The 20,706-nt window shown below is 37.4% G+C and overlaps 1 protein-coding gene across 1 annotated transcript in view; it reads left to right on the forward strand.

Moving 5' to 3' along the window:
* Positions 1-20,477, forward strand: part of MAN2A1 (mannosidase alpha class 2A member 1) — a 198,672-nt gene extending 178,195 nt beyond the window's left edge. Inside the window, exons 21-23 of the mRNA XM_032762597.2 lie at positions 15,556-15,666; positions 17,095-18,362; positions 18,655-20,477. Of these exons, the coding sequence (XP_032618488.1) occupies positions 15,556-15,666; positions 17,095-17,247 (264 nt within the window). The 3' untranslated portion in view covers positions 17,248-18,362; positions 18,655-20,477. The remainder of the gene's footprint in view (positions 1-15,555; positions 15,667-17,094; positions 18,363-18,654) is intronic.
* The last annotated feature ends 229 nt before the right edge of the window (positions 20,478-20,706 follow it).

Genomic DNA, 20,706 nt, shown 5'->3' on the forward strand with positions numbered 1-20,706 from the left:
GTTAAAATACTTGTGTTTAAAAGTCAATTGGCTGTTAATTCTGGAAATGTTTTAACTTGTGTTTAGCAAAGTTCTTCAGAATGAAGTATCTCTCTCAAATCTTGCTGATACTAAGTTTTTCTTGGGGCAAAGAAAGAGTCATTCTCTCTTAGATAAATAGTTATTGTTAAAATTATTCCTGCTCCCTAAACAAGCATGACAAACGCACAAGAGGGAATGAGAGAATAGAAAAGACTAACTTCTGTCTCACCGATATTTGCTTTATTCACATGCTGGAGACAGAATTTGTTACACATACAGGTCTGTGCCCTTCAACTTTTGAAACTTCACGCCACTGGTAGGTCTTGATAATTAAACAAGGTTATTTATGCTGCTTTAACCTGTGATGCTAGATATGACGATGGTATCATGGATTTCAGCTGATACAAAACCAGTCAAGCTTGATCTTGATTCCACAGAAGCCAAAAAGGGGGATAGGAAAGAGAATAGAATAAAGGTGAAATAACATTTAAGAGAAAGTATGGCTTGCAACTATTATCATACGTTTCAGTCAATCCAGTGGTGATGGCCTGACATCCTCACTAATGTTTGTGAGTTGGGTGTGTCTGAGGGCTTCACCAGAGTCCTTATGCAGAAGTATTGTCCCTTGAGTGAGATTAGGATGTTGAGGATTTTAAAGTCCCAAAGATGCCTTTGTGCAGGACTCTCAAATTTTCAGAAGAGGCATGGTCAGTCATGTGTCTCATCACTTTAACCAAATAAAAATAATTCCAATGCCCCAAACATAGCTGTGTGTTTTCCATTTCAAAGAATTTCTTGTATATCATTATGCCAACTTGTGGTAGACATCCTTGGGAGTAATTTCACCAATCATATTTCAGCAAAAACAAGCTACATTTATATAACCTTTTTTCCTCCAATTTGTGCTTATTTCTATCAGCTGTTTTCTAACATGTCATTTTTTAATCCCTGGAGTTCAGGAAAAAGTTTTGACTTTCTTCTGTCAGTCTGTTTTAAGAATACTTTTGTTTTCAACATCATAAAGATATAGTGCAGGAGTGTCCAACTCATTCTGTATTGAGGGCAAAATTATTCTTTATTAGTATGTGGGCTGGAAGTAATGTCATGGGCAAGAGGTAAACGTTGCTGTCTTGGCCAACTGCATAATAATCCTCTTTAGTCAGTGAAGTTAAATGATGCATGTAAAGAAGATAATTTCTTAAAGTACATTGTATGCAATCTCCTTTTCTTTGTCCAATAGATTAACTGTCCATATATTTCCACTATAAACAGCTCTTCCTCTGTCTCCCCTCTTGTCAATTTTCCCTCTTTCAATTCCCCCCTTGGGCAGTTGGTCCCTCCTCCCTCTTTTAATTCACCACAACCTCTTGAGAGCTGGTGCCGCAGGATCAGGAGTGGTCATTGAGGGGTGGGAGTTGAATAGGCAACTGTTCCCTGAGGCTGGGTTTGTTGGCTCAATATGAAATTGAGGGGTGAAGAGAAGAAGCCATTCTCCTAATTCTGTTTCTGGAGTGCTCAGTAGCCACAGCACCAACAAAGAGGTGGGGAAAAAGTCCCTCTTGAAAGCTGGCCAGAGAAAGGCAGCAGATAGAGAGGAAGGAGCTCAGTTACTCTTGCCCAGTCTAGCATGAGCTCCTACTTCTTCTTCAAGTAGTGTGTCTATGGGTGCTCCACTATAGGTGTATCTGCGCCCCTGCACCTCTAATTAGAGATTTTAGGTAACAGGATCCATTCAGCCCATACATGGATTCTCCTCTCTTGTGGTCTGCCTCAGGGCTGTCTAATTGAGGGGGGTTCGCCTGCATGGTGCTAGATAGCCCCGAGGCAGGGAGAGTTCATGTAAAGGCTGAATGCACATTGCTACCTAAAATCTCCAATTAGAGGTGCAGGGGCACAGATATACCTACAGTGGAGCACCCATGGGGGGGACATCTCAAAGAACCATCATTACTGCACAAGATGAGTGACTTCTTGTTCAGTCCTGCCAATCTGTCTCTGGTCCTTTTGAATTGCAGTGGCTGTGGTCCAAATGCTTTTGGAGAGTGAAGAGAGAGCTTCAGCCCGAAGTAAATGGTTCAATGGGATGTGTAGGTTTGACACACGTAATGTAGTGGAGTAAATCTTTCTCTTTACCTTCGGAAGAGTGTCCAGGAGGTTAGGTTATGTGGATCAAAGTTATAATTTTCTAATACTCTCCACACCACTAATTATCAGTCCATTGATGATCAGATCAGTTTTTACTTTGATTCAGCTATTCATTGGGAGCTGCCACAAGATCAGTACAATGGCTGTTAAGTTTGGGACCTCCAGCCTGTCTCTCAAATCTAAATTTTTAAACTGTCTTTTGAAGGTTCAGATCTGTTTAGCAAGATGAAACTCTTAAAACTTAAGGGAGCAAGTTAGCAACTAAATCTTTGGTCTACCTGAGCCTTTCTTCAAGAAGAAAATACTTGATATTGCAGAGTAATCTTAATATCAGAGGGCTTAATTAAGTCTTTCCATGAAATCTCCGGAGAGAAAGTGTTAAAGTAGCTTCCAGCAGGTAGGGAAGCCATCCTCCTTGGTTCCTGTAGTGACCTGTAGGGTCAAGAATGAAGAAGAGCCTAGATGTGGTGGACTATGATGTGCGCTACATCAATGAACTAGATGTTGTCATAAACAGATAGCTAAGGGTTAATGTTTCTTTTACCTGTAAAGGGTTAACAAAGAGAACCAAACACCTGACCAGAGGACCAATCAGGAAACTGGATTTTTTCAAAGCTCAGGGGGAGGGAATTTTTTGGGTCGGTGTCTTTTGTCTGTCTGTCGGCTATGAGAGGCTCCTTTCTATCTTCAAGCTTCTAATCTTCAGTTTCAAAGTTGTGAGTACAAAGGTAGCAAAACAATAGGCTTTTATATGTTTTGTTTTGTATTTACATGTGTGTAGCTTGCTGGAATGTTTAAATTGTATCTCTTTTTGAATAAGGCTGTTTATTCATTTTTTCTTTTAAGCAATTGATCCTGTATTATTGTCATCTTGATACAGAGAATATTTTGATGCCTTTTTTCTTTCTTTTTTTTATATAAAGCTTTCTTTTTAAAACCTGTTTGAGTTTTTCTCTGGTTAAGGCTAAGGAAGAAGGAGGGGGAAATCTCTTTGTGTTAGCTTGACTAGGTTTGAATCTGCATAGCCTCAGGGGGAAGGTAAATTGCCGTCTCTGTTTTGCATTCAAGGAGTTAAGTACAGTATCGCCAGGATAACCCAGGGAGGGGGAGCTGGGATGAGATAAAGAGGAGACAAGGGGAGGGGGTTTACTTCCCTTTGTGGTAAGACTCAGGGCTTCTGAGTCTTGGGGTCTCCCAGAGAAGGTTTTGGGAGACCAGAGAGGGAGCCAAGTCCTGGAAATCACTTGGCTGGTGGCAGCGAAATCAGATCTAAGCTGGTAATTAAGCTTAGAAGGGTTCATGCTAGCTTCTCAGTTTATGAACGCTAAGGTTCAAATCTGAGTAAGAAGTTATGATAGATGTCATGGGATTTTAAGGACTAATGCGCAGTGGGTGAAAGATGGACTATTTGGGGAGTTTGTTATAGATTATTTACACTACGTTGTTCTAATAAATCTGTCCCAAGGAGGGGTATTACTGAGGCAAGAGAGCCTATTGTGGAGTCCTCTGGAACTTGAGAGGGCAAAGGGTATGGCAACTCCAGTGTTAAGGTGCTCAACTACAAGGAGGCACTTGGGATCAGGGAGAATCGTTCAGAGACAATTTAAGAGGTAGACATCAGAATAAATAGTCCCTTAAAATACATAAGTGGTCAAAAGAATCTTCAGAAAATGGTTACAACTCTAATTAGAACTTTTTTTTTACTCCTTGCAAAGCCAAATACCTTCTTTATTGTCAAGAGCAGGCAGGGTACTCTGACCATGCATTTCTCCTACATTAGATTCATGCAGCCTGTATACATTCCCACTTGTCTCTTTTTCCTTCCTCAAATCATAGATTCACAGAGATTCAGGCCAGAAGAAAGATCATTATGGTCATCTGCATAAAACAAGCCAAGGAACCTCCTCCAATAATGTGTACATCAATCCCATCATTTATGTTTCAGGTATAGCATATACAAAAGATATCCAGTTTTGATTTAAAGTCCTCATTTGATGCAGAATGCACCACATCCCTATGCTAAATTCTTCTGATGGTTAATTAGCCTCACTGTTAAAAATTTGTGCCTCATTTCTAATCTGGATTAGTTTGCCTTCATCTTGACAACCATCCAGTCCAGCACTGGATCTCATTATGACTTTTTCTGATTGATTAAAGAGAAGTCTACTATTAGAAATCACTTCCCCATTTTGATGCTTATGAAACTGTGATCAAGACATGTCTTGACTTCGTTTTGGATAGACTAAGTATATTGAGTTTCTTTAGTCTCTGACTATAAGGACATGTTTCTTTTTGAGAACCTCTATATGTTCCTACTTGTGGGATATGGTATTGAGCTGCAGAACTCAGAACTGAAAACCACAACCTGCACCTGCATTGGCATTTCTTCTCCTCAAGAAGAATTGTCAGTACCTGTTGAGTGGGATGAGACCCCTTCTGAAGGGGTTGACAAGTCACCCATCAAAGAGGATCAGACGGGCTTCTTCCTGGATGAACAAAGGCAATTCCATGAACTTTTGGAGCTAATGGTTAGCACTCTTCAATTTGATCCAGGTATTTTGGCAACAGAATTGCTTTGATCCTCTTTTTGATATTTTGGAGTTGCATATTGAAGATAAATTGATTATTCCTATTAATCCAGGCCATCTTAATTCATCCAAGAACATTTGGCTCTCTTGTTTTCCTCAGCACCAGTATCAAAGAGAGCTGGCAGCATGTGCCCAGTACTTACTGAGGGTCATCAGTTTTCACTATAACATTCTTAAGCAGCACTCCATGGTGTTATCTTGCCTGTGGTAACAAGACATCTCACTCTTTTTTCCCTCTGACAGGAACGGATACAAACTGAACACTTTTGGCAAAAAGACCTGTTTGCTCCACTCCCTGGGTTTTCATGTAGCCAATTATCAGGCCATGATGTCTTGATATAACTACACACTATGGGACACCAGGAGTCCCATTTTGGACTCTTTACCAGAAAAGTAAAAAGAGGCTATGAAGCCTTTAATTACCCAAGTTGAATGCTAGAGAAAATTCAGAGGAACCTATAATGCCTCAGATACTAATGCGAGAGCTATAACCAAAGGTATGTGTGACTCAGGAACCAGGAAACGTCTATATAGCCTTAGGGAAGGTACTCCTGGTTAAGGTCCTCTGGCCTTTCTTCTGAGTCACAGAAGAACATCAAAGAACATTCTTTGAAGGCCGAGGCCTTTGGAAAAGATCAGAAGAACACAGTCGCTGCCTGATCCTTAAAGCTTACTAAGTCTGTCCGCTATAAGAAGGAAGCATTTGAATCCAACATTCGGCTTCCAAAAGTCTCCCTTTCTGCAGAAACAAGGGGATGCAGCCTCAGAGATGGTGGCCAGTTTGCTTCCTTGACTAAGCCTGCTTCTAATAAAAGATGTCCATATAGGAGTATTCCTCACTGCTCATCAGCTGAACTTTGGCTTCTAATCAACAGCTTTTTGGTAGGATGGTTGAAAACTATGCACCTTTGCCTCCATCCTTCGGACCTTATGTCTTCTCCTTTATCAGTGCCTGGATTACTTCCAACCGTTGAGTACTAAACATATCTGCAAAGGTTGTTTCATACAGTTCTGCACCAGGCCACTTCACTTTCCTCTCCTTTCTTCCTTCCTCTTTGCAGACCCATCTCATGAGAGAGGCCTATTGGAGGAAGATTTCCTCCATCTATAAGGGGCCATAGAAAGATTTTTTGACCCCACTGTTTCCTAATGACCAAGAACTCTTTAGCCCTTTTTCACCGTCACTGCTTTCCAGGATACAATCATACACCCCCTCTTAGTTGCCTTCATTCTTTATTGCTAGATGCATGATCTTGCATTTGGCTGTGTTATTGTGGTATTTAAATGAGACCACCATACCAAGAGATCTAGGGTGGTATGTGTAACTGGCCACTCCACCAAATTTTTCCTGCAGGACCCCACTAGATCATTGGACAACAATTCTGCATTTACAATTACTTCTTGAGATTTATCAGCCAGTTTTTAATTCATTTAAAATGGCTGCATTGACTTTTTATTGTGCAATTTTTGTAATTAGAATGTCACACAGGATTAAGTCCTGCTATGAGTAGGGGGATGGACTAGATGACCTCCTGAGGTCTCTTCCAACCCTAATCTTCTGTGATTCTAAATCGGATGCCTTACAGAAATATGTACATTATGCCAACACAGTTACTTTTATCAACCAAACGTGTGATTTAAATAAAAGGTAAAAAGCCCTTTTTCTTATTTCCCATTAAAAACAAATTCGTTGGCATTAATTATGTTTCAAGCTTTAAATCTTTACTGATTGCATGCAATATCAGCTTTTCCATGACATAGTTGGAATTGATGTTAGGCTAATCATCCAGTAGTCTCCTGTGTCATCCTGTTTTTCCACGCTGGCAAAATATTACGTTTTTCTGTAGTCCTCTAAAACTTTAACTGTGTTCCAAGTTTTGTTAAAAGTCAATATTAATGGTTCAGATAACTCCTCAACCTATTATTTTAATACTTTTCAAACCAAATTATCTGGTCCCACTAAATTTTTGTAGTTGCTGTTTAATAGCCTCCCTGGTTACTGATGGGGCAAGTATTTTCTTACTCCTGTAAGATATGGATACAGCCATTTTGCTGCTTTCTGAATACAGAACAGAAATATTCTTGTATGTCTCCCATTCCTGCATCATTATTGATAATTTTACCATCATTGTCTAGTGTCAGATCTGTCATTGTAAGAATTTAATTTGTTCCCAATATATTTTTAAAAATATAATTTTTTTCACCCTACTTGCCATAGATATTTCCCTGATACTTTTAGCTTTGTTTAGGATTGTCTGTCTGTAACTCCTAACTGCTGATGTGTACTATTTACTATTGACTTGCTTCTTTTTCCATTAGTTACATATGGGATTTTTGTTGTTTTTTTGTATTGCTGCTTTTACCTACCCTCTAACCATGATTTTTTTTAACCAAAGACCTCTTTCCTGACTGTGGAATGGGTGGGTGGAGATTGGCATCTAATAAAGCATTTGTAAACAATTCCCAATTATCCTTCATATTTTATGCTTTAATATTTCCTCCAACTCAGTTTTGTTCATAATTGTTTTTAGCTTTGAGAATTTTTCCCTTTTTTAAAGCAACAAGTGTATATATTACTGTTCAGGACTATATTGTGTTTGCACGTAGCAGATGAAATTAGATCATGATCACTTGAATCTAGGCAGTTTTAATTCATCTTTATCCATCAGAATGAAATCTGATACAGAATTACCTGGAGATGGCTGCAGTGTTTAAGTTATGTTATCTGTAATTTTTAGAAATTCCCAGGATGTTTTACACCAGCATGAAACCTCCAGCATATGTGTCCCTGATTGAAATCTCCCATAATTTTTTCTACATATTCTAGATAGATGTTGAATGTGCAGCTTGTCCTGTTTCCTCATCTGATTTGCTCAGCAAACCACACCTGTGCCACTTTTTGTGATTTATCAGATAGTACACTGATACATAAGCATTACAGGTCCTCTTTTTCTGAACTATCAATAACTCTAGAACAGATAATACTATCTTTAATGCAAGAGGCCCATGTCTTCCCCTTCTGCCCACATTCTTTCCTACATAGGGTTATTCAGTGATTTTAATATTAACGAGCTACTTGATGTTCAACAGGATATGTGGCATCAATAGCATCCTGTTGTCTTCTAATTCAAAGACTTTGTTCCCCTCACATGAGCCTCAAGGACTTAGGATGTGGGGGTAAGTGTTCAACAGAATGTGAGGCAGATACATGAGCCCAGCCCACATCAGTCCTTTGCAGGACCCACCACCTTCTTTGGAGTTAAATTTATAACTGACAACTTCACGATCTGCTCTTTCAAGCCACTGTTCCCTCAGATTTATTTTTACTATGTCATTTACAACAGCTCAATCCATAAATTTTCTTACCATTAATTTTGTGATTCTGGATATGTCTACACTGAAGTTAAAAACTTGTGACTGGCCTGTGCCAGCTGACTTTGGCTCTCAGGGCTTAGGCTGAGGGGCTGTTTAATTGTGGGGTAGATGTTGGGGCTCAGGCTGCAGGATCTCGCATCTCGCAGAATCCTAAAGCCCAGGATCCAGCCAAGGCTGAATGTCTACACTGCAAGTAAACAGCTCCATAGCCCGAGCCAGCTGGCACAGGCCTGCCACGGGTTTTTAATTGCAGTGTAAACATACACTTAGAGGCCAAAGCAGATGCTCCTTTCAGGAGAGCAAACTGCTAGCCTCATTTGTGTGCTACAGCCCTTCTTCAAGAGGTTTTTACTCCCATCTGTGAACATCTGCAGAGGGAATTCTCTATTTTCCTATCTATAACTGGTCTCCAAGTGCCACTGCTGATCCAGAGCTTGGATGGGTTGGTTGGGGTTGTGATCCTTTATGTAACCACAAAGGTGCATGTGTTCAATCAGTGCTTTATAGAGGGCTCCAGGGCTTGCAGTACTGATATGTGCATTTGCAAAGTGTAAATCTGCCGAGACAGTATGCGAAGCGAATAACATTTGTAGGTATGAAACCTTTCTTTTCCACAGCAAAAACTGCATTACCCAGTTAAATGAATTTCTTATACAAACAGCCTTTCATTTTTTTCAGAAAAGTCAAAGTGAAAATGATAAATGTCATAACTTTTATTTGCTAACTTACAGAACGTATTTCTTTCTTGCAATTATAAATTCTTTGCACTGCTCTAGCTGTTGATGCATATTTTAGAGAAGTTAGTGTGTTACCATTTTACATACTAAAAAGAACCTTCAGTTACAAAATTACAAGGAAAGCATTCTTTAGATTTAAGACAGCAGAAATCAAAATGAGTCCATGAAAGAACAAGTGAGAGAAATCCTATGATAAAATGTTGTTTCAATTTTTCAATTCTGTTCTTCTAAGGAAAAAATGTTAATTCATAATATTGTAAAACTTCAACCTTCCTATCATAGTGCCTCAGGGATATGGAACATTTATTTTAACAAAAGTGGATTGATGTAAAATGATATACTATAAATAAATTGGTTTTCGACATTAAAAACTGCTTTTTAAATACTGTTTTATAGGAAATGTTTATCTTTATAGTGTTGCTTAAACGTCCCAATAAAGGACTATAAGTCATATGGTAGTCACTTAAAAATTGTTTAAATGGCGCTTCTCCCTCACTCAAATAAAAATCTTAGCAGTGTTGCCCTGGGATTCTGATTATGAGAACTCATGGCACAGAGCTTTTTTGTTTTTATCAGCCAAGAACCTGACAATGTTAAACTGTTGAGGGTTCAAAATTAAATCAGCATTGATGGGGTTGGCAGCTGTACAGAAAAGTTGGGAGATTCGATAGTGCAGTAACTTAGCAATTTTTGTCCCATAGTAAAGTGTAAAATTTTACAGGGCTGAGAAGAGTAAAGTAGATTTTCATACATTAATCATAGCAAGCCAAATTCATAAGTGAGGTATGAGATGTTGTAAGTTTGATTCCCTTACACCTAGTCAGTCTGCTAGACATAATTATGCTCAGTCTAATTTACATGCCGAGGTGATGTAAGGAGGTATAAGTAGCTCTCTATATGCCCAAGCGGTGCCTGTCCCTGTCTCCCACTGCAGTGCAAAACTCTATTAGGATGGAGGCTTTAGGGAAAGGCTCTGGCAGCTCCCTGTTGCCAGAACCTTTTCCTGCTGCCTCCCTCCTGTGAGAGACTTTGGCTGCATTATGTAGCTATACACTGCAGTGTGGCTTGTATTTCGCTGTGGTGTCTTAGCTACACATTCCCTACATGCTGAAGCAAGTGTTCTGCGGCATAGGCATAGCCTATTTGATTACTAAATCATAGACATGCCTATATTTTACTTGAAGTCCATTCATTAACATGTAATTGTTTTTATTAATACATATATATTTTAATAGATTCAAATTCTTAATTAGAATAATTTTTAATTTAAAATTGAGTTGAAATATTCATACCATCATTTGTTATGTAGATGACTACAAGATAAGTCCACTGGATGATTGGCTTGTCATTTCTATTATCACTTCACCCCTATGGAGAAGTCAGGCTTCTGCAAAATGAATTTTCAGTGATGTTTCTCTAACCTGCTGTTTACACAGACATTGTTATTTTGTGTGCAAAACAAAAATGCTTTGTCTAGTTTTCTGAGTGTAACTTAATTAACTTTGAAATTATGTTTTGAACTAATACTAAGTGTGGTATTTCATAGTTAGAAACTCAATATTGATTGATTATTTTTATCCCATTTATTTTTATTTTGGTCAATAATATGTTAATGAGTTATTATTCTAATAAACAATATAGAGAAAATCTTGACTCACAAATGTACTAAGTACAATATACCTGCTTAATACTATTCTACAATGTACGCATAACTCAGTAATTAAGGATCTTATTTTCAATGAGGAACTTTCAAGTAAAGCTCAAGTTTTATTAGTGATATCGTTACTTCTTTTTCTCTTCAGTCAGTGCTTGGGATTTTATTCCACTATCAGACACTGTGCTATGGGAGGTGATGTTTTACCAATAAGGTGATCCAGAATGCCATAGTTGTTTTCTTGTAGTACTTGGTTTAGTGCTCTCCGTCCTCAAGATCTTGATAACAGGAGTCTCATAGAAAATGCGTTTAGTCTTAACTGAGCAAGGAAGCCAGTTGGGACATGGTATTGTCTTTCCACCCGGAAAAGTGTATTTGCATCAAGGATATTTAGTGGCAAGTGGCAACTTCTCCTCAATAACTGAATTTTCAGGTGTATCCAAAACATGACAATGAGTTGATTTAGGCTCAACCTCATCTTCATTATTCCAGGTTGATCCACATTCACGGTGGGTTTTGTCAGTACAGTGATGGTTGAATTGAAAGTGTCTTGGATCGGTCGTTTCCAGTCTTCTTTTGTTGGAGTTTCCTTTTGATGGATAAATGTCATTTACTCTATTTCCCCACCCACCTTCACACACTCATGATACCCCTTACACCTAGCACTGTTGCTGTATGACTACTTTTTCTTTTGTTCTCCTTATCTTATATATTGTTCTGTTTTCATTTTCTGTTTGTATTTATGTTGTCAGATTCTTTGTGCCTTGCCACTGGCTGCTTTTCAGCCAGCAATCTTACTTGCTAGAAGGCTTTAAGTTGCTCAAAGTAGGGGAAATCATTGTATAGCTCCCAGAACCTGTGATTTGACTGCTGAACTCTGTTGTGAGAACAGAGACAGAGTTTGGACTGTTGAACAGCTTTCTGAGCCTGTAGCCTTTGTGTGTGAGAGTTGTTTCTGTGGCCAGCTGTACAAGGGATTGCTCTAGGAGCTCAGGATCAGAATTATAGAAGTGTAGAACTGGAAGGGACCTCAATAGGTCATCTGGTCAGGTCCCCTGCACTCAGGGCAGGACTAAGTAATAACTAGACCATTCCTGACAGGTGTTTGTCTAACCTGTTCTTAAAAACCTCTAGTGACAGAGATTCCACACCCTCCCTGGGCAATTTGGTCCAATGCTTAACTACTCTGACAGGAATTTTTCTTACTGTCCAACCTCAACCTCCCTTGCTACAATTTGAGCCCCTTGCTTTTTGTCCTATCCTCGGAGGTTACGGGGAACAATTTTTCACCCTCCTCCTTGTAACAATCTTTTATGTACTTGAATCTTGTCCCCCCTCTCTCCAGTCTTCTGTTCTCCAGATTAAACAAACCCAGTTTTTTCAGTCTTTCCTCATAGGTCATGCTTTCTATGTCTTTAATAATTTTTGTTGCTCTCCTCAGAACTTTCTCCAGTTTATCCACATCTTTGCTGAAATATGGTGCCCAGAACTGGACACACTACTCCAGTTGAGGCCTTGTCAGCATTGAATAGAATGGAAGAATTACTACTTGTTGTTTTTTGCAACAGACTCATATTTAGCTTGTGATCCATATAACCCCCAGATCCCTTTCCACGTTTCTTCTTCCAAGACAGTCATTTCCCATTTTGTATGTGTGCAATTGATTGGTGCTTCCTAAGTGGAGTGCTTTGTATTTCTTTGTTGAATTTCATTCTATGTACTTCAGACCATTTCTCCAGTTTGTCCACATCATTTTGAATTTTTATCCTGTCCTTAAAGCGTTTGCAACCCCTACCAGGTTGTTGTTATCCTCAAACATTATAAGAGTTCTCTCTCTGCCATTATCTATATCATTGATGAAGATATATTGAATGGAATCGGAATCAGAACCAGGACCTGTCCTCACAACCCCACACTAGTATGCTCTTCCAGTTTGACTTTGAACTTCTGATAACTACTTTCTGGGAACGTTTTTTGTGTTTTTTTTTCAACCAATTACGTACCTACCTTACAGCAGCTCCATCTTGGCTATATTTCTACCATTTGTTTATGAGGAGATCATGTATCAAAAGCTATACTAAAGTCAAGGAAAAAAGCAGAAGCTACCCTCTGCTGTAATCACAGTAATTCATGTGCATTGAGCCGTTGGACTGGATCCAGAGTTATTTTTCCAGGGATCACCCGAACTTGTCTTTTTTCTGTTCCACAGCCCCTAGTAAACCAGTCTAGCACCTGATAATGTGAAAAATTTGAATAGGAAGGTAGTTTCCACTTTCTTTGTTTCTCTGGACTTAGGCTTAGAGGTCTCTCCTGCTGCTGATCCATAGCTTTGCCTATTTGGTGAAGCCCTATGTATATTCTGTAATATTAGTTTTTTAGCATTTTGAACTTCATGTACCCACCATAATGAAAAAGCTTCAAACCTATGCTGAGAAGCCCATGTGTGGGTCTTACAGCCTCAGGCTGAGCTCATCAAGGAGAAGTCAGCATAGAAGCAAACTTGTTAGAACTCATGGCTCCTATTACCAGCAGCCTTCTTCTCAGTTATCAGAGGGTTATGCTAGTGGCTATATGTGCCACCTAACAATTTGGCAATCAGTTGCAGACCAACTGCTCAGTAACTGTTGCAGTCCAGATATTAATCTCATACTCAAAGGCCAAATGTTACCGTATTTTGTGTTCAAATGGCAAGAAATGGAAGGTGCATGTCAGATAACGTGTCCTTCAGCTGAGCAGAAAGGTATCTTTATGCATTCCCTTCTTTTCCTTTTATACATCCACTCCTTTTAAAGTGGGTGACAGTGTACTGATATCCCTGCTAAAATATACGGTACATGTTCATTGATGGATCTTAAGACTGGATAGAATGCATGGACTTAATTATTGAATAGCAGGATGGTTGTAGGATGCTTACGCTAAAAATGACATTACTTTAATATTTTACTATTTAATAAACACATTAAATGTAAATCTCATGTTTTGCAGCATTTGTTGACTTACGATCTGTTTTTGATTACATTAATAGAAATATTTAATAGGGAAGAACTAAATGAAAGAATGAATTTACTCTGATTTTGTGAAATTAGTAAAGTATTTTGTTTGGAGCTAGCTGGAAAACAGTCTTTCCCATCCATGACCAATGTTCAATTTGAAAAAATCTTTTGCCCCTAAAGGGCAGAGCCAGGAAGCCTGGGCACCATGATTCTGTGGCAACTCATTTAGTGGGCTATATGGAGGTGACAGGAAGGTGGTTGAGCTGGCAGGAAACTAGACGGGTTTCCATTGCCTGCCTGATTTCCATTGAAAGTTTCACCAAAATCTACACATTCCCACAGAAAAGTTAATCAACAAATCTGCATCTTCCAATGGAAAAGTGTTTTGTCAGAAAATTTCTGATTAGCTCTAAAATTGTGCCAGTACTCCATAGTACCAAATTCTTAGGCTCAGTGGCCACAAAAAAGTATATTTGTACATAAAAACTGTACACGTTTTGGTGTTTTCCTGTCTGTTGCCCTTTCCTGCATGATTTGTCATCTGAGTTTATAAGCTCTTTAAAGCAGGTATACTCTGCTAAAGCTGGTCTGGAATTTTCCAGTGCAAAGTTTTTTCCTTCAGTAAACACCAATTCACTGAAATCAAAATGTTCTGTGGAAATGTGTTGATTTCAGTGAAACTTTTGATGAAAACCAGGCAGGTGTCCTTCAGTTTCCATCCGTGTATCCTGCCAGGTTGGTTGCCTGGCTCGTCTGCAGCCAGCCAGGCTCCTTGGGAGCACTGGGAGCATGTTTCATTTCTGAAACAAAATATTGCAGAAGTTAACTTCCATGAAAAAATTTGGAGTTTTGGCTTTTCATTCCAATTTGGGAATTTTTCATGGAAGTGAAGTTATTTCCCAGACAGCTGTATTGTCTGTCTTTGTTTTTGTAGAATACCTAACAAGGTGGGTTCTGATTGAGGCTTTTTTATGCTATTGAAAATAAGCAATTAGTAGTAATAATTGTGGTGGTGATTACTTGAAGAGACTTTACATATTAGATCAAACACAGCTGAGTTTCAATGAGTACCTGAACTCATGCATATTCCCTCTTGTGGGTTCTGTGCCCATATACCAACCTGTACAGTTAATCTCATAGTTGTACATTATTGGTCATAGTCTCTAGTAAGTTTTGTAAATGATTAGTAGCTAGGTTTCTAAGAATAATCTGACAGGAATCATAACATTCAAAAACTAGTGGGAGAACACTTCAACCCCTCTAACCACTCAGTGACAGACTTGAAGGTGGCAATTTTGCAACAAAAAAGCTTCAAAAACAGACTCCAAAGAGAGACTGCTGAACTCGAATTAATATGCAAACAGAGGCTGGGAATGGTTGGGTCATTTCACTAATTAAATCTATTTCCCTATGTTGAGTTCTCCTCATACCTTCTATGGGTCATCTTAATTATCACTTCAAAAGTTTTTTTTCTCTTGCTGATGATAGCTCATCTCAATTGATTATTCTTCCTGTTGGTATGCATACTTCCACCTTTTCATGTTCTCTGTATGTATAAATATCTCCTGTTTCTGTGTTCCATTCTGTGCATCTGAAGAAGTGAGCTGTAGCTCACGAAAGCTCATGCTGAAATAAATTTGTTAGTCTCTAAGGTGGCACAAGTACTCCTGTTCTTTAAGCCTACAGTGTTAAAGCTTGGCAGGGACCAAAGTCATGGTCAGTAATTTAACCTGGAGGTGTGCTTGCATAATTATAAAGCCTTTACTTCCTTGTTTATTCTGGGAAGCCTGTTAATACAACTATTATGACCAGTGCATTTAAATTTAGGACCAGGTTTTTAAGATACTTGAAAAATAAAGAAAATTCTTGCACATTGTCTTTTTAAACTGTTACATGAAATGTGTTCTGTCGGCTTAGGGAGAATGGTATTCATAACATAAGTGGCCCAGAAGTCAAATGCTAATGATTAGTCTGAGGTTCTAAAAGTCTTCTGTTTGTAGCATTTAGTTTCCAAACTACACTTATATTTTGCTTGTTTGCAGGCAGATTCTGGGCCATCTGATGAAGCAGCCTTGATCCTTCACAGAAAAGGACTTGACTGTAAATTTTCAAACAAAGACACAGGGCTATTATGCTCTACTACTCAGGGAAAGGTATGTTGAAATATTAGAGGATTTTTAGCTTATAAGGTAGTTTTTGCATGCATGCTTAATTTAAAATGTTTTAAAACTGTTATGGTATGAATTCTGGCTGAATAATTATTTATTTAATTTTTTAAAATGTCATATTTTCAGGATGCTTGTGATTTAATGTGTTTTGAAAGCTAAGTAACGTTCTATATTTGACAACTATATGAAGATTCTGATGTGTGTAGATTAATTTGGTATTGGCAAATAAAAATACCCTAGTGAAACATTGCCATAAACTTCTGGATTGGAGTTCAGTCTTATTAACTTTTTGTAAATAGGATTTCTAATAGTAGTTTTTTGTTTAAAATGATTTTACTACAGAAATACTTATTATTATGCAGTTTTGAATGTATTTTTCTTCTGCACATATGATTAGTTAACATAAATATGAATTCTCCCATGTGAATGCTGCCTTGAAGGTTGCAGCAAACAGCATAGCAACCCAAGCATTTCCATCAACTTCTCTGTGTATCTAGGCACTTGTATGGCCCACATCTCTGTGGTATCTGAACACTTCACAAACATTAATGACTTTACCATCTCTGATTCTTTGATTATGTAATCAGATTGGGGGGAGTGGGTCATAGAAATTTGTTTGGTGATAATGAATCCATAAAATTCACAGAGTAGGTTTAATCCAACCTGGAAGTACTTTACTGAAGGGTTGTCTGGAGGGTTAGTGGGGCAAGATGAAATGTTTTCTTGGTTAAAATTTTCATTATAATATTGCCAAACATATAATGCCTATAATAAAATCTATGTATTGATAAATTTTAATTAGTTACTTTCAAATGTGACACAAAGTGACTAGTGTCTAATGGGTTCTTTCTAGCATAACTTATAACATTTTAAATGTGGTCAGTTAGGAATTTTAATGACTTTGGTGTTACAATTCCCTGTCATGCATGCTGTTGCCTGTAATGAGATGTGACGTAATGATCATTATAAAGGTTTAAAATTAAGTTAACTTAGGGCTTGCCTACATGGTTCTGCAATGTGCAGTAAATGCAATTACAATGCAAGTTTGAAAACCAATTTTATAATAACTAAGGGCTTGTCTACATGATGCAGCAATGAGTACTATGGTGTCACGCGCTAACTGACCTGTGTCGACCTTGATGGTGCATACTAAAAGTTCCTTAGTGCATGTTCATGTAGTACTGTTTCAAACATCACTACATTACTGCATAGTGGGGAACTTGTAATGCACACCAGCAGGGTCAACACAGGCCAGTTAGTGTGCAATACTCTAGTGTGCATTAGAATTTATACAGCCATAGTGCTCATTGCTATGTCAGGTAGCCAAGCCCTTAGTTACTTTAAAACTGGCTTTAAAACTTGTATTAAGTTCTCTAAATATCATTGACTTTTATTTAATTTTGTGTCTTTCAGATAAAGGTGCACAAACTCTTTAATAAGCTAATCGTTGAAAGTCTTATACCTACATCTTTATCTTTGATGCATTCGCCTCCAGATGCCAGAAATATTAGTGAGATCAATATGAGTTCTATGGAGATAAATACGTTCCGGATTCGACTGAGATGAAACTTGGCTTTAATATTCATATAGTGAGGAGGAGTCTGCAGTTATATTTCCTCTAAGTTTGACGTGCAATAAAGAAGCACATTGTTGTTCCAGCTTCTGGATACTGTGAGAAAACATGCATTCTAGAATTATTTTTTTGACCAACACAGTGAATAGCCATGTTGCAAACAACTTTTTTGTTTTTACATAAAATACCAACAGCAGTATAAGTTAACACAACACATGAAGAAATTTCTAAGGATGTTAACCTCTCGACAACAAATTGAATCTCAGGTTAAATGATAATTAATGGTTTCTGGGGTTTTTTGTTTTTGAAGGGAGAGGGAGTGGGACTTAAATGACTTGTTTTGCTGAGCCTTGATTAATTTATATACAAATAATTGCAATGTTGAAATCCCTAATAAAGCTTAGAACTTAAATGGAATAAAAAGCTCTTGTGTAATAGCTAATGTCCAAATATTTGAAACCATTTATATAAGTGACCGTAATCTCAGTTTATTCTATATTGAATTTCAATTTATTCTATGGGATGGAGATTTGAATTCTGTGGTAAAGTGAAAGACCGGAGACTTTGTCTCATAAGAGATGGTAGATTTTAACACTTTTTGTTCTACCATCACTTCGTCAATTTCATAGCTTAAGAAAAGAGAGATATTCAAATTAATCCTGCAATGGAAAACTAATAAGTCCCATTTTGTTGCTTGACACATTGGGATATGTGCAATTATTCCATCATCATATACAATAAAAAAGTAAATCTGTAATAATCATGAATATAAGATTTTTTACAAAACTCATTTGGATACTGATGTTCTCTGAAATGGGTTTTCTATATCAAGATTACCATATCAAGATAAATGTGCCTTATTTTTTAATGTGTCCTGTTACTATTTTACTGTCCACATCACTGTTTTGGAGAAAAGGGTAGTTTATATAATACTTAAACTGTGTGTCTTCTATTTGACCATGCTGGCCACACTCTGATCTATGTCCTTCAGCACCAAATTTGTGCTGTGTTGTTCTGAACATTTTGACTATTTGAATATACTGAAACAATGTCATAAAACTAAATATTGGAAGAATAAGGAATATTGTAATATTCAGATTCACACCCCGTCTAGACTACGCGCCGTATCGGCGTGTTAAAATCGATTGCTCGGGGATCGATATATCGTGTCTGATCTGGACGGGATATATCGATCCCAGAGCGCGCTTAGATCGATTCCGGAACTCCACCAAAACAAACGGAGTTCCGGAATCGACATGGCGAGCCGCGCACATCGATCCCGCGCGGTGAAGACGGGTAAGTAAATCGATTTTAGATATTCGATTTCAGCTACGCTATTCTCGTAGCTGAAATTGCGTATCTAAAATCGATTTTCGCGCGTAGTGTAGACCTGGCCTCAGCCACTGTCAAGGAAACTGCAACTTGATGCAGAGAATTGATAGTGTATAAGACATAGTTTGCAAAACCCATCATACAATGTATTTACATTTCACAGATTGTAGTAAACTGTGCATTGAGAATCACGTGCCTATATTTTAAAAATGCCACTCTTCAAACCTAATAATCATGCTTACATATGTTGTCAATGTTTACCTTATTGAGGAATAGCATCTTACTCCTCTCACTTCATTTTCACCATATCAAGTATTTTGCATTGAGTGCTGAAGCCATGTGAGTATGAAAATTCTATTTCCCTGCATACAGCTACTGTTTACAATTAAAATATACTAATTTGCATCTGAGTGTTTTTCCCTTTACTGATCTTCCTTAATCTTTATACCTCTGACTTCATTTTGTTTAGGCTTTATTTATGCATTCATCAGTGATTTTCTTTAATATTAACAGATGATAAATCCTCTTAACTGGAAAAGACGTACTGTCTGCTAACTCTAAAATTGACTGCTGTACTATTTTAATTAGGTAATTTTGGTGCTGTGGATATCAATTTATATCTTGTAGCCATACATCCAACTTCAAACATAAAATTAATTTTTTACATTTTTTTGTATGTATTGTCATGGTTTGGATCTCTCTTTATCATGATTGCATAATTCATAGTTTAGTTCAATCTGCTAAATATTTTGTACTTAAGAGTAGAATATTTAGCAGAATCTGGTATGAATTACGTCAAAGATATATTGACCACTAACCATTTATGAAAAGTAAGAATTGAATTTGAGAGTATATAGAACAGTAACTTGATGTTTTCATGCAATAAACATGTACTGTAAGTTTTCTTCATTACAGTATTTGAATTTTTCTCCCTTTTTAGTTTAAATTTACAATCTTTAGGCTTGCCAGCAGAAAATTGTGGTAACATTTTCTATTTTTGTTGCATATGTAGATGAGAGATCTTCAGAGCACTCTGTAGATTCTGTGCAAAGAGAATATTCAAAATAATATCTTAAATTCTGTTAAGCAGCAAATTTAAAGTTTTGATGCGATGAACTTTAAAGTATTCTTGCGTGTTGGACTTGTTTCCAAAGGATATGTTTCAATATAATTAAACAATGTATTGTATCAGTTTTTCATTTGTCACCAGCTGTACAATCATGCCTGAATACTCCTTAACCAGTAGACTTCTCCTATGTTCTAGTAATTTTATTTTTTTTATCAGAAGGAAAAACTGAAATGCATTCTGTTTAAGTTATAAATTACGGTAAATTATGACTTTGAGTCAATTTGAGGCCCAATGTTGAACTCCTTAATAGCAATCAAAATTTCCACCAAAGTCAGCAAACAGAGATTTTGCCTAGGTGATCAATTCAAGATTGGGCTCTTGCTTTTCTTCCATGCCTGCTGGGAATGGTTACTCAATACTTTAATTGTATTATTGCAGTTTTGGTGACATTTTTGGTTTTCTGTTCATTCACTATATATACGCCAATTAAACATGTTCTTTTACATTTTTTCTAATTTTCATAGCTGCACTGGTGGTTAAGAGGTCCAAGCATCCTTATTTTCCACAAATATGGATTTAAATAAAATGCTGTTCAAGATATGGTTTCAAACATTGTACTTATTTTCCAGACCAGAGTTGTACCTGTACTGAGATTTTTTTTTACATTCCCTTATCTTAAATGTCTTTAATTTTTCTTGTTCATCATATCTCTGAAACAAACTGATTTAAATGGAAGGTTTTTGATATTTTCTCTTGGAAGGTTTTATATCTTTTTGGGGAAATGGAATATAAGATCTCTAATAAAAGATAACCTTATGGTGATATGCTGTCTGTGTCCTCAATGCCTTGACCACAGTTGATTAAAAACAGAAAATGTAGGTGCTTTAAAAAGATTGAAGCTTCAGTAACATTTCATGGATATAAGGATGTTCTGTTGTGAAATGCATTGCTAGTGAAGGACACCTGGGGCCTTTCATTTTTGGTTTTTATTTTGTTTAAAATTTCCCAGGAATATATCAGTGTTTGTTACAAAAATTAAACACTTGAAAAT

Source organism: Chelonoidis abingdonii, chromosome 6 (assembly GCF_003597395.2).
Source record: "Chelonoidis abingdonii isolate Lonesome George chromosome 6, CheloAbing_2.0, whole genome shotgun sequence".
NCBI classification, from domain to species: Eukaryota; Metazoa; Chordata; order Testudines; family Testudinidae; genus Chelonoidis; species Chelonoidis abingdonii.